This window comes from Cavia porcellus, unplaced genomic scaffold (assembly GCF_034190915.1).
Source record: "Cavia porcellus strain 051 isolate PalLab524CR breed Dunkin Hartley unplaced genomic scaffold, mCavPor4.1 scaffold_4, whole genome shotgun sequence".
Lineage (NCBI taxonomy): Eukaryota > Metazoa > Chordata > Mammalia > Rodentia > Caviidae > Cavia > Cavia porcellus.
This window is the reverse complement of record NW_026947487.1, coordinates 77224687-77239169: the sequence shown is the minus strand read 5'-3', so window position 1 is coordinate 77239169 and position 14483 is coordinate 77224687. Positions and strand designations below refer to the sequence as shown.

Below are 14483 nucleotides of genomic sequence, written 5' to 3'. Positions count from 1 at the left end.
AATACAGGGGAACAAGAATGTAGCCTTACCAGAGCTTCCCAACTGTTAAAGGGCCGGAGTTCTGTTATCTTCTGAGCCTTCTTCTGGGAGCACTGAGGAATCAGAGTGAGCTCACCAATTGAGGCACCCTGCAGGAAGTGGAGGATTTTACCTTTGTAGCCATCCTCCATCACTTCCTCCCCACTGCTATAGTCCTCATCCAGGGAGCTGCCGGCATCAGAACCCGAGTCATACTCAGAGTCTTCAGTGACTTTTTTAGGGTTAAGCACATTTTTTTTACGTTTCTTGTTAAATCCATTTTGTGCTTTCATGGAAAATTTCTGTTTCAGTTTTGTTTTAGCTGCATTTTTAGGACAATTTTGAGTCCTTGAAGAAATCTCTTTTCCATTGGGAACTTCACTTTGTGATGCATACTGCGTATCTGTATATAAAAGACCAAATCAATAACTAAATTAGAAGTATATAAAGATATAAGACTTCTATAAGAAAAACCATTAGAAGTTTTACATATGCCTTAAAATTCAGAAAAATCTGATTGTAATTTATTGTTAACTTACAATATACCTTAAGAGAAATACTAAGACAGAATTTGAGATCAAGCACTAAATTAGAATAATGAGTTTCAAAAGCTGATAATTTATTTTTTAAAAATAAGTTAAATATAAATTTCCATTTTCTGACAAAGGTCATAAGAATCCTTGTGGCATCTGCATATCCACAGCAGGCACTCCCTAAGTCAATGAAATGATGCGATGGATCCAGGAAGCTTACTAACAAAGTGATGTTTCAACTACCCATTAACAATCACTTTTTCCATCACTATCCCCACTAATCTCAGTTTATCATTATTAATACTTACACCAGGATTACAAATATATTTGTGTAATTTTAAAAATTATATTATTGTTGAAAAGTACCACTATGCTCTCTGAATAATCTACCATATTTCACCTAATTCTATGATGCCTGTGAAAGGAATACTGTTATTTTATGTACCAATAAAAATATGCATCAATTAATCTGTAATACAATTGGCCTTCTGTGCCCTCAGATTCCAAATTCATGATTCAATCAACTGTGAATCAAAAATACTAGGAAAAACTTTCCATGTGTACAGATCATATATGACTTTTATCATTGTTCCTAAATGCTTAAAACAACTATCTCCATAGTATTTACATTGTATTAGGTATTATTAAGTAATCCAAAGATTACTAAATGGGAGGGATGTATAGGTTACAACAAAACTACACCAATTTACATTAAGGATTCAAGCCATTAATCAACAAATTTTGGTACCAGGAGAATCCTGAAGCAGTCACCCACACAGCTACTGAGGGATAACTGCATTAATTTACAATTTTTCTCCGTTAATAGTTTTTTCAGAAATATCACCATACACTCTTGTGTACTTTTAAAAAAGGAAAAATTAATTGGGTAAGAGAGTCCTCAAACTTCTTTCCATTTATGATCTGGATCTTGTGAATCACTTTTTGGCCTAAGAATTTATATTAGTAGCTTTCTTTCTTTCTTTTTTCTTCTTCTTTTTTTAAAAACAGTATTGTTCTCTAGGCAACAATATTGATATTCCTAGTGCTCATTACAGAACTCCTAAAGCCAGTATGCTATTTTTGCCCCATCCCGCACTCGGCTTTTAAAGCTAGCTTTGCAACACCAAGTGCTAAGTTTACTTGACTCCTGCTTAGGGATGTTAGCAAACATGTGTCGCTCAACTCTGCCCACTAGCTCTTTCTGTACTATTCTCTAGAGTGAACATTATTTCCCTGGGTTCAGACATTTTCTCCATGCCAACACAAGTTTCTGATGCCAGTGTTTGACAAGTTTATAAAGTATAGGCTCAGTCATCTAACTGACTCAGTGATCATAAGATACTACACCAAGCACAAGACACAACCTGAGAGCTGTTCAAATGTTAAAAATGTTGCTTTTGCACTCAAACATGCAGTCTAAAGAAACCCTAAGTAGCTGGGAATTTAGCTCAGTGGCGTAAGTGCCTGCCTGGCAAGCATATATTCATGAGTCCAATCCCTGGTACCCAAAAAAAAAAAAAAAAAACCCCTACCTACCATGAAAGACTGGCAAAAAGGAAAAAGATACTTATTGTTTTTGATTTTACAATGCCATAAATAGATCAAGACATTAATTAAGGAAGTGGTCATGAAAAAGTTGTTGTATCATAACTTCCAACATTTTGTGACCCCTTCTCTAATGAGCTGATATGCAGACTATGTTGGGAGTACGTTTTCCTGTGCATAAGGTCATTACCCTGGTCTCCTGCAAACACTCTCAGAGACTCCAAGGCTTCTGTGTATATCCACTCATGTTCTTTGAGTACTTCTCTTAGTTCCTGGAAAGAAGTCATTGAGGGTTCCATTACAATTAGCAATATGCACCATTCATACAACTCTTAAACTAAGCTAATCATCTGAGAAAATAAAGAATTTCTACTCTGTCACGTGTTTTAGACTATACTACAAAGGCATTCTGTATAACTGCATCTCCCTGAGTGTGCTGTACCACACTTGTCAAAGGGACGAAAGACTGACAAAACTTTATAATCCTAGTTCTGTCTATGAATTTCTCGGAAACTGGAGGATCACCCCACCCCCACCCCCCTGGCAAAAAAAATCTGCTAAACTAAAAATGAAACGTGAAAGCCAGATGTGGTGGTGCAGGCCTATAATCCCATCACTTGCTGATGCAAGATCATTGAGTTCAAGGCAGCTTGGGCTATACACTGAGTTAAAGATAAACCTCAATTCCATAGGAAGACCTTGTCTCAATAACAAAACAAAAAAGAAACTTCAACAGGTAGCTAGACTTTTAAATGTAGTTTAAGTGCATGTAAAGAACTGGTATACACAGAAACAAGACTTCTATATTCTACTCATTAGAACTCAGTGGATAATTCCCAATGTACAAGATGGAAGAAATTAATTCAAGGACAAATGTTCTCCAAATGATAAACATGCACTGCAGTGGAGGAGCAGGGAGGAGAGACCCTTGAGCACTGGCCTGTTTAGCACTCTATCAAGACCCTGTAAGTTCTCTTACTCTCTGAGCAGCAAAATAAAGCTTGTGGAATTTTAAGGCACTGAAATGCAATATTACACTTTAAAATTCTAAGTAATTTTAAGAATGAGAATTAAAAAAAAATCTAAGCAGTTACATGAAGGGAAAGGGCCATTTAATTTAATTTAGCTTTCTTGGTGATTTACATTTCATAAATGAGTTCTAAATATTTATTAATAAATGTTTGCTATGATTAGGGTTATAATGCTAATACTCTAGAAAACAAAAAAAAAAAGTAAAGAATCCAAAAGCAGTATAAAATAGTTCATATAACATTGACAAAAAGAGAAATTTAATTGGAAAAATGTAGAACTTGCCTCAAGTTTAACCTTTTACATGGTTAAATACTATTCCATAGAGGTTTTGCACAGAAATTACATTTCCATATCCTACTGCTCACCTGTTTATCGAAATTGGGAAACTCCTTTTGCAATTTCAATACAATACTTTCCTGCTTTTCCCAATTACTACTAGACTCTGCAGACTCGTTTGATTCCTCTCCCTAATGGAGATGAAAGGAAAAAAAAAAAAAAAAAGAACCGATATAAGTGATTATCAGTAACAAGATATTAAAGTCATTACATTCAATTGCAAATTACACATATGATCAGAACATAATGTTTCTTTTTGTTCGTGTGAACACTTGACAAATACTGTGGACTTTGGAATGCTGGAAGACCTGAGTACATATCCATTAACACAAACTGTATTCACAGTATTGAAAAGGAGACAAATCTGCTAAAACTTAAAAATCCCTAAAATTAATGTAATTGATACATAATTATATTATCTCCAAATATGACAAGCTCTAAAACTGATGCAAATATTTTATTATTTTTACAAATTTTATATCCACTTCTAAGCTTTAAGTACTGAGAGAAAAGCTTTCAAAAATCCCGAATCACAGAATAGCTTAAATACTAATTGTTCAATCATAACACAAAAGTGAAATGATACAAGAGACTTAACTACAGTTATATATGGAAACTAATGATAGGGGCCAGAGATATAGCTCAGCGGCATAAGCATGTGCCTGACAAGCGCAAGGTCCTGAGTTCAAGTACTGGTACAAGCAAAACAAAACAAAACAAACAACAAAAAACCCAAATTTTAATCTAGAAATAACTGGGGCTGCACATATAAAATTGCACTTTTTGCTTCATTTTACTTATATAGTTAAATCGCACATTTAAGCAAAAAAGAAACCTTTTGTATTTATGAGTAGGAAGAATCCTCTATTTAGTCAATAAAAAGCTAAGAACTCTGCAAAGGACTGCATTATATGCTATACAAACAAGATAAGAGCAAACCAGTGCACTGTTTTCTCTTTTACCTACTTTATTTTCCAACGGTTGAATTGATACCTTTATTTCAATCACTAAGGTAGAAAGAATTGAGAGTGATATGTTCTTGCACATAGGAACAAGATAAAATTCTGTAAGTCAGAGCCAGATAAAAAGCAATGGAAAGGTTGAGATGTAGCCCAGCACGTACTATGCCCTGGGGTTGATTGCTAGTATCGAAGAAAAAAGTGCTGTGGAAGCTTTCAACAGAAAGAAAACTACATGTACTTTATAAAATGAAGTAGTCCTCTGAGCTGGAGTATAAGAACAGTGGATAGGTTACAAGACTGAAGAATTTAACCACAAATAATAACACATAACCAAAGATTAGTTTTCATTCAAAAACAGCAGAAGCAACAGGATTTTTACCAGGGATACATAAAACAATTCATTACTGCCAGCCTCACTTATCAGTGAGGACACTGAAATCCCAAGACTATGCATTTTAAACATCATAGGTGAATAACTAGGTAGGGTGGAAAAATAACAAGATGTCTGGCTCTACATCAGTATTTTCCCACTTTAGAGATTTCCTGAAACTTCAGTTGTTCAAACAGCACATTCCTGTTTTTAAAAAAATATATCAAATACCCATCAATGGAAGATAAAGGAAAACAACAGCATATACATAAAATGGATTATGACCCTAAAAAGAATGCAATGCTGACATACACAATCTGAATAGATCTTGAAAACACTATGCTACATAAAGAGGACCCTAAGCAAGGCATGGTAGCATGCACTTGTAGTCCCAACTACTTGGGAGGCTGAAGCTGGATGATCACTTGAGCACAGGAGTTTGAGGCTCCACTGGGTAGCACGACAAAACTCCAACTTGGTTTAAAAAAAAAAAAAAAAAAGACAAAACGTCACATGACTATTTTATGAATAATGCAGAATAGGTAAATACAAAAGAGAAAGGTGGCAAAATCATAAGAGTAATAGCAAGAGCACTTTCCTTAAGTAGCTAGACAGGCCGATATAAGCATCCTGGCCCACACAAAAGCTGGAAAGGTCTTAAAGAATTATTTCAACAAAGTATTACAAACAGTGCAGATTCAAACACATTCTCACTGCCTTCAGAATTATAGTAACTGTTTTTCTTAATACAGCACACATTGATTCTGTTTTGTAGTCCATAAAACATCACTTTGATCTACTATACCAAAGACATCATGATGAACAGATCTGATAGTATTTTAGAGAGCATAAATAAAATACGTAAGTAGCAAGCAAAGAGTGGAAAATAACCAATTTCAAGTTTCAGGGTCAGTCATTGTACTAATTGTGTGGGAGTCTGATCAGAAGCATGTTGTAAACTGCACTCTCATTAACAATGACCACACTCAATCTGCCTCTAAGAGACACATGACCTGGTGTGATGTGTTTAAGCACTGGGGCAAAGTAGTAGGGAGTGTGTCACCTGAACCTGCCTATGACGGGGCTCTTAAGAGTTATCAATTATATGCAGGGCCAAGGCTGAGAAAGGTGTGTATCAGATCCAGAGTGTAAGCCTCATGACCAGCATATTCAAGGCTTCTCAAAGAATAATCTGTGGCAAGTAAAGATACTCTGAAGCTGTGATGGCAAACTGTTAGAGCTTTCAATGATACAAATGGTGTGCTGCAGCATATGCTGTTAGTTCGCAATCATGCCCTCAAGTCTCTGACAAGTCCAAAAGAAATCATAGCAGAGAAACTGGCCTTTGCCATATCATCTCTGCCACACTGGCTTACAATATAATCAATAAATAATAAATGAATGATACTTCTGTGTTTACTGTTTTTAAGATGTGGTCTCACTAAGCAGCCCAAGCTGTCTTCAACTCCTGAGCTCCAGTGATCCTGCTGCCTCAGCTTCCCAAGTCCCAAGGGGCTACAGCTATGTGCTAACACACCCAGTTAAGCAATATTTCCACTGCTTGACCAGTCTCTTGGTTTTATAATAGAGCTACCAAATTCATCTGGATGCCATACAAGACTATTCTGATTGCCTTTAGCACTATTAAGTCAGTGCAACTGTTTTCATACTCTGCTAAGCTGATGCATTAAGCAGACCTGATGTAGCCCTTCAGCTATCACCATGGTCATACCTCCTGCATCCACACAGCCATCAGTAGCAAGCTGATGAGGACTTCTGTGGTGCAACCCTCAGCGTGGGACCCTAGAAGCTTTTGGACAGCTTTATTTTATCCCTCTTCAAATCCATTCTGTTTTTCTAGATCAGCACAGCTTGTTTGCAATTTTTAAAAATTTCCCTGCAGGATGAAATATTTCATAAACAAGAATCAGGTCAATTAGATGTTTATCTTTGTACTCCACATAATATAAGCATATCCACGCCCCGCCCCGTACTGGGGTTTGAACCACAACCTTCACATTGAGTTACATCCAGACTTTTATTTTGAGATAGGGCCTCACTAAGTTGCCCAAGCTGGTCTCCAATTTGCTAGTCTCCTGCCTCAGGCTTCCCAGAACGCTGGGATTACAGCACACACTATAACACCTAACTATAAGCATTTTTATGGTATCATTCCAGATTACAACAATGATAGCAATGGCCATTTTAATGTTAAATTTCTTCCAAAGTTCCATAACCATTTTGGATTCTCACCTTCAGTAACAGAAATTAATAAATGTTTATTTTATATACATTATAAATGATGCTATTATAGCTTTATCAAGGGGTTAACAGAGATGGTTTTTGGAGGAAAACAGACAGAGAGAGACTTCAGGGAGAACATGGCGGATAGCTGACAGCAGCTACAGAGACTCTCTGAGATAGCCAGCTTAGATTCCAGGAATGGTGCGGTGTGGGGAGTTCTAAGTAGGGGGAGATATACCCTGCAGACCCAGGAATGAACTAGCTGAGAGAAACCAACTGGAAATGCAATGCCAGTGCTATGACTGTAACAGCTAAAGTCTCAGTGCTGAAGCTGGAACCTGCACCTCGAAAATTCCTGCCACTGCCGCTGCATGTGAATCAGCACAGCAGGCACAGACGAAAAGTTTTGAGAGCAGGAATGAGTGAACCGAATTGAGAGCAGAGCTGGCGGAGAGCCCTGCATGGACCTGCGGTGAGTGAGAGGAATGGGGACGCTTCCACAGACGCCACAGACTAGGAGGCTCCAACAGAAGACATTCTGGGACTGGGCAGACTAGCCGGAACAGGACGCTACAGTGACTTCAGTCACATATTCCCCTCTCAAGTGGGATTGGTAGGGAGCACTTGACCTGGGTAATGCCACAGATTAAGACCCAGTAGGCTAGCCCAAACCAGGTCCCTGCGCCTGGCAGTACACCCTAATGCAGTGAAGTGGTTGGCTGCCTGGGTCTGTGTCTCCCTAGTACACTGCAGTGGGTGGGAACACCTAGCCGGCATGATTTAAACAAACTGTAATGGACAAAGAAAGACACTGGGCCTCCAGCCAGGCATGGTGGCTCATGCCTGTAATCCCAGCACTCAGGAGGCTGAGGTGGAAGGATCCTTGTGAGTTTGGAGACCAGCCTGGGCTACAAAGTGAGTTCAAGGCCAGCCTGAACTGCATAGTGAGACACCATCTCAAAAAAGACAAAAGAACAAAAACTGGGCCCCCTACATACATTTGTATGGAAGGAACAAAAAGTATGGGAAGAGGGAGCAACAAGAAAGGGTCCTCGGCCCCCAATCCTGAGAACACAGATCTAGGAAAAGTAAATGCAAAGGAGAATGAGGACAGAAAACATGCAGTATCAGACATGGCACCAATAGACATAAAGCAGTATCTCCGGAGCCTCATAAACGAGTTCAAAAGTGAAGTATTTAACGAAATAAAGCAAGATATAAGTAGAATAGTTAGAGAAATGCTAAGCACCACCCAAGAAAAAAACAGATGGTGGAATGGAAGAACAGAAAAAAAAGGGGAGAATTGTTTGATGGAGAAAACATAGAATATGTGAAGCAGATTCAAAGAGATTACCAGGAAACTAAAAACTCTATTGAAAGCTGGCCTAACAGCTTAAAAGAAACTAAGGATAGATTATGTGAACTAGAGGACAGATTTGTAATGTGGGAGCATGAAAGGAAAAACTTCTTTAAAATAACAAGCAATAACTATACAAAGACTAGAAGATGATAAGAGGATCTATAACTGAAGAATTAAGAATATAAAGGAAGAAGCAGGGATATAAACAAATGAACTGCAAAGGCTATTCACAGAAATAATCAAGGAGAACTTCACTAATATGGGAAAAGATAAAGATACTCAGATCTATGAGGCATACAGGACGCCAGCCACCTACAACCCAAACAGAACTACACCCAGGCATATAATAATCAAAATTCCAGAAATCCAATATAAAAACAGAATATTAAAAGCTGTCAGAGACAAGAAACAGATCACTTACAAGGGAACACTCATCAGAATTACAGCAGACTTCTCAGTACAAACCATCAAATCACGAAGAGTGTGGGGTGAAATAATTCAAGCTTTGAAAGACAATAACCTCCAGCCAAGATTAATATATAAAGGTGCTTCCAGGATAAAGAGGAACGAGGGGAATTTGCAACCACCAATTCAACTCTACAGAGAATACTGCAGGACATTCTAAAAGAGGAAAGTACCAGGATTCCAGAAACAGTGGCAGAGAGGCCACAATGAATGGAGCCACAATGAATGGAATGACAGAAAAAGAGCTCAACAGAAATGAGGCAGAGAAGGTTGGATGGTATGAACAGCTATCTTGGAGAAAACATATCATAATAGCTAGTGATGATTTAATATCATCTTGCTTTGAAATCTCATCAAGCTTTTGTTCTTCTGTCTCCATCAGTCTTAACATGTTGTATCTTATTGGATTTTATAATATGTGATAATATAAACAAAAACTTTTATAGACAAGGAGATAATACAGAAACCGTTGTTCATTTTGTTAGTTGATTCTAAATACCCTGTAATGCTGTCATTCTCTTGAATGGTTTTACATTGCCTTGATATGTTTGATGAGACACTATGTAACTACTTTTATGTCAGGATATTTTGTGGCAAAACACTATTTTGCTTAAATGGTTATGTTCTGACCTGTGCTGTTTTGTTATGTCCTCTTTGATCTCAATCTTTTTATTATTTATTTTTATCTTTTTAATTAAGGGAAAAATAAAAAATAGCAGGACGTATTTTAGTAACCTGTTTTGATTTCCTATTAACTTGATTTGAAACCCTGTATTGCTCTCACCAACTTGTTTTGACTGATTTTACTGTATTCTGTTTTGCTTGATAGTACCAAGTTTGAGAGTATAGGCAACAACTGTGAAGACAGTAAGATTCACCATGATGCTCATTCTGGTTTGACTATTATATTCTTTTGAAGTCCTGTAATGCCTCCAATGTTTTGGTTTTATTAGTTTTGTTCAATTTTACTATAACTGATGATACAGGCAATTCTTTTTAGCAAGAGGCATTATGGTAACCGTTGTTGATAACCGTGTCTGCTGTTTTTACATTATGTACTATGTCCATCCTTTTGATTTGACTGACTCTGTTTTGTTACGTCACATTTGGTTTTATTGTCTTCAAAAAAAAAAAAGTAATAAGAACCATGGGAGTAATAAAACCCGAAATATTTAATTATCATTGTACAAAAGAGAGGAAAAGAAAGTGCTCTAAAGGATATAACTGCATGTATATTTAAGCGTATAAGATAGATATCCTTATTACTGAGTTTTTGTTGGATCATTGAACAGAACTGTTTGCAGTCTCACTGTTTGAATGTCCACTTTATATGCTTTAATTCTGTAACTTGAACAATTATTTCTAAGATGACAATATGTATTCTATTAACTAGTGATTTCCTGTTTATTTTTTTTGAAATTTTGTATAACTTGTACCCTTTATTTTTTCTCCTTAAATAAAAATTTTTTAAAAAGGACAGATATTAAGTCTTACTTTTGTGCAGGTACAGCTTCATGCACTGTGACAATTTTTAAAGTTTTTTGCTTTGAAGGCTATGTTGCTGCAAGTCTCAATAACTTAGAAGAATTAAATAAAAACACCAATGCAACATGGGCAATGATGCATAGTTTTTTCTACAAAAAAGCCTGACCCAAAGCTGACTAAAAATTCCTTTTACATGTTTCACTTACAAGAGTTGCAATTTGGCTTAAAGCCTCCATTTGCCACTGTTGCTATGTACCATAGTTATGCTAACCTGCTAAAGCCTTAAATTGTGAAGTGTGCTATCTTTGAGGCATTCATTTATAACATGTTTGTGCCATCAAACACAAGAATTTAACTCAAAGCATGGCTGCCTTCTCAATTTAAGTCTTATAACTGGTGGGAAATTCTTTCTGATTTGCACTAATGGCTATGTGAGAAAGCTGAAACTTGAGAAATTGTAGCAAGGCTTCACGTAACTAAAGCAACCACTACTGGCATTAAAATGAAGCATTTTCTGCAAGACACAAGTGATTTCCCTATTTAGTTTTAGTGAATAAAGATCTATGTGAGAAATGTTGTACTTGATTTTTCACTCATTAGTCATGAACCTCAATGTTTCTTTCCTCTTTCATTTCTTTTCCACCTCTCCTTTCACTTCTTTATGCTTGTTATTCCTAACTTAACATCAGAGTCTGTGCCAGGCATATACCTTTATTTTTATGACATTACCTGATGATCCACAATGAAACTTTTTTGGTATCTCTTATTTGGGATCTATCATATATTCTCATCCTTTGTCATTTTCTTTTGAGCTTCTTCTCATTAAAATATTCCCTTTTGCATGTACTACATGGCATTTTTGAACCAGGATATTTAGACTGGCTTGGGGTATTGCATGACTGCTTTTCTCAAACAGAAAAGCTCACAAAGTAAACAGGAAAATAAGGGTCTTAAGATGATACATACTGTAGAATAAGGCAGCCTATAGATGTCTGCGAGATGTGTGTTTTTTACATAGTATAATCCTGTGTGGCTTGGTTCAGCCAGCAGCAATTTTCTATAAACATGTAGCATTTTTAATGAATAAAACTGCATACAAATATGAGTGCAAATTTTGGCTATCAACAAATTGTTCCCCAATATGTTAATCATAGTGGGGGAAAAAATTCACATTTTAAAAACAAAACCAACTTTCAAGGTGGCATGAGTGCTAAGCAGGAGACAAAAACATCTCTGAGGGTCACCGTCCAGATGCTGGAATATAGTATCATGAGGAAGACAAGGAAGGAAGGAAATGGGTCCCCTGGACCTAGTAAGAATTTGAAGTGTGAACTGAAACCCACAGAGTAAAATGAAAAATTTCAATGACGAGAGTGGTAGCTGTCTTCAACCGGAGTCAGAGTAACTGTACAAGGAGCTACTAGAACCTGGGGGCATGTGGTCATGGTGACAGTGATGGCTGGCAGCCCTGTAAGCCTCTATAGAGAGCTGCAGCAGTTATGGGAAGCCACACACAAGGTGACTGCACTGGCTGGTGGTGAATGTACAGGACTCAGTTCTCCTGAGGGCGAGAGCCAGGAGCCATGTTGGAATTGGGCCAGATAAGCCCAGACCCAGAACTGTTGCTGGCTTCCACTAGCAGCTCTTGACTGGGCACAGACCTGAAGAAACTGCTTGGACTGCAGCAAGCCCAATGAGTCTGGTCTCAGAGCAGGCCTGCTGAGATGGCCCACTACTCCATCAGAAAGCAACTGCTGGCTTACTGGGATAGAGTAGCATGATTCGGGACTCTGTCTCCACAAGCTGTCTACTAGGGAAACCAGAGAGAATCCTGGACAATTTTTTTACTTTTTCTATTTCGTTTTTTGTTTGTTGTTTTTGTTGCTGTTGTTGTGTTTAAGCTTTTAAAATTTTTTTTTCTCTTTCTTCATTTTTTTTGAGTGTGAGAATGGTTCCTAACCTTTTTGTGGGTATGGTTCTATTCTGTTTTTCCTTTCACCTCTTCCATCTCTCTTTTCCTTTAGTTTTCATGAGCTTCCTCAAGTTGGAGTGCTCCACCTTTTTCCTCTAACCTTACCTGTAATCTCTTCCTCTTCTTCCACTTCTCTATTTTCTCCTCATTCCATTTTAAATTTTAAGCACAAGGGCAAAATTGATACATTACAGACTTAAGTACTGCATATAATTATCTGGTTTATTTTACATTTTGTTACACAATCACAAATCTAGTTCACATAGAAAAAGTTATAAATCAAGAGTTAGCTCAGCCTGTTGTTTTCTAGGCTATGTTTGAGGCTATTGGTACCAATTATATCCAAAACTGACATAATTATTTTAAACAGCTGTTGGTCCTGATAATCCATGACCGAAATTAAGTAAGGATCACAGAAAATATGGTGACATGGTGCCAAAAAAAAAAAAAAAAAAAAAAAAAAAAAAGCAACTAAGCCAAACAAGCAAAAATTTCTCAACTCCAACAAACTAAACAAGTAAGATCTTCTAACACACTTGAAACCCAAAAAACAGCTATACCTGGAAGATACCTAAGAGGAGGAATCTTTACCTAAGGGTCCAAAATAATACCAATGAAGCAACCCACCATGGGCAACTTAAAAGCTTCATACGAGGAATTAAACTAAAAAAAAGAAACAGAGAAAATAAAATAAGAAAACACTTAAACAAAATGCAACCTCAGACATTTAGTTCACCAAAAGCAAAACCAGAGGGCAATGAGGTGGGACAATCCAAAAGCGCATCATAGGTCTCTCTGAAGTGGAAACAACAAAGCGAGGTTTGTTGTGAGATTCTAGAAAAAATGAAATCAGAAATGATCTCTCATATAACTAGAGATTACCAAAATATACACCATCCTTAGCAACACTGAAACAGGCACAAACAAAAAATTGTAAAGTTTAAGCAAATTATCAATAAAGCAGGTTCAAGAAGATATTTTCAGGAGAATATAAACTCCATTGAAAATACTTAAAGCAGATTAGCCCAATGTGAGGACAAGATCTCCAATATTGAAGACAGGCTTGTAGTTAGTGACCAGGAAAAGAAAGATTTCTCAAAACAAGCAAGAGACCAAGAGAAATCAATCAAGCAGTTGCTGGTAGAGACAAAGAATAATAATTTAGGATTAATTTGAGCCAATGAACAAGCAGGAAATACCACAAATGAAATAAAAAAAAAAAAAGTTCACAGACATCATGACAGAAAACTTTACTGGTAGAGAAAAAGAATATGACATGCAGATAAATGAGGAATATAGAATTCCAAACAGCAATGATCAAAAAAAAAAAAAAAAATCTACACCAGGCATATCATAGTCAAAATTTCAGAAATTCAACAGATGAACAGAATCCTAAAATCTGTTAAAGAAAACTAACAAATCACCTATAAAAGAAAGACCATCAGAATTACAGCTGACTTCTCGCACAAACTCTCAAGTCAAAAACATAGAATGAAGTATTCCAAGTTCTAAAGGAAAACAACCACAGCTGACTTTTCAGCACAAACTCTCAAGTCAAGGAGAACACAGAATGAAGTACTCCAAGTTCCAAAGGAAAACAACTTTCAACCCAAATTAATATACCCTGCAAAAGTATCTTTCAAAATTGATGGAGAAATAAAGACACTTCCATGATAAAGAATATTGGAGGAAATTTGTGACTACCAAACCATCACTCCAAAATGTTCTGAAGGTCATTCCAGAAAGAGATAATAAGGACTACAACTCCACGAACCCCAACAGAAGGAATCCACTAAGGAAGGCAAATAATTAGAGGGAAGGGGAAAAAAAAAAAAAAAACAAAAAACAGCGGGTTCTAACATGACAAGAATAAATCAATACACATCAGTTATACCCATCAATGTTAACGGTCTCAATTCACCAATCAAAACAAAGACTGAGAGAACAGATCAAGAAGCAAGATCCAATAACTTGCTACATACAAGAAACACACTTAATTCAAAGAGACACTCATAGTCTGAAAGGCAAAGGATGGAAAACAAAACTCCATGCGACAGACACCCAGAAAAAAGCAGGGGTAGCTATTCTATTTGCAGACAAAGTGAATTTCAAGCCAAGATTGATTAAGAGACATAAAGAAGGTCATTACGTCCTCATAAAG

General features: G+C 36.8%; 1 protein-coding gene across 1 annotated transcript in view; it reads right to left on the bottom strand.

Moving 5' to 3' along the window:
- The window catches only part of Smarcad1 (SWI/SNF-related, matrix-associated actin-dependent regulator of chromatin, subfamily a, containing DEAD/H box 1), an 84829-nt gene that overhangs the window by 33383 nt on the left and 36963 nt on the right, over positions 1–14483 (bottom strand). The window contains exons 6-8 of the mRNA XM_003472105.5: positions 3494–3595; positions 2287–2368; positions 30–421 (exon numbers count right to left, since the gene is read on the bottom strand). Of these exons, the coding sequence (XP_003472153.2) occupies positions 30–421; positions 2287–2368; positions 3494–3595 (576 nt within the window). The remainder of the gene's footprint in view (positions 1–29; positions 422–2286; positions 2369–3493; positions 3596–14483) is intronic.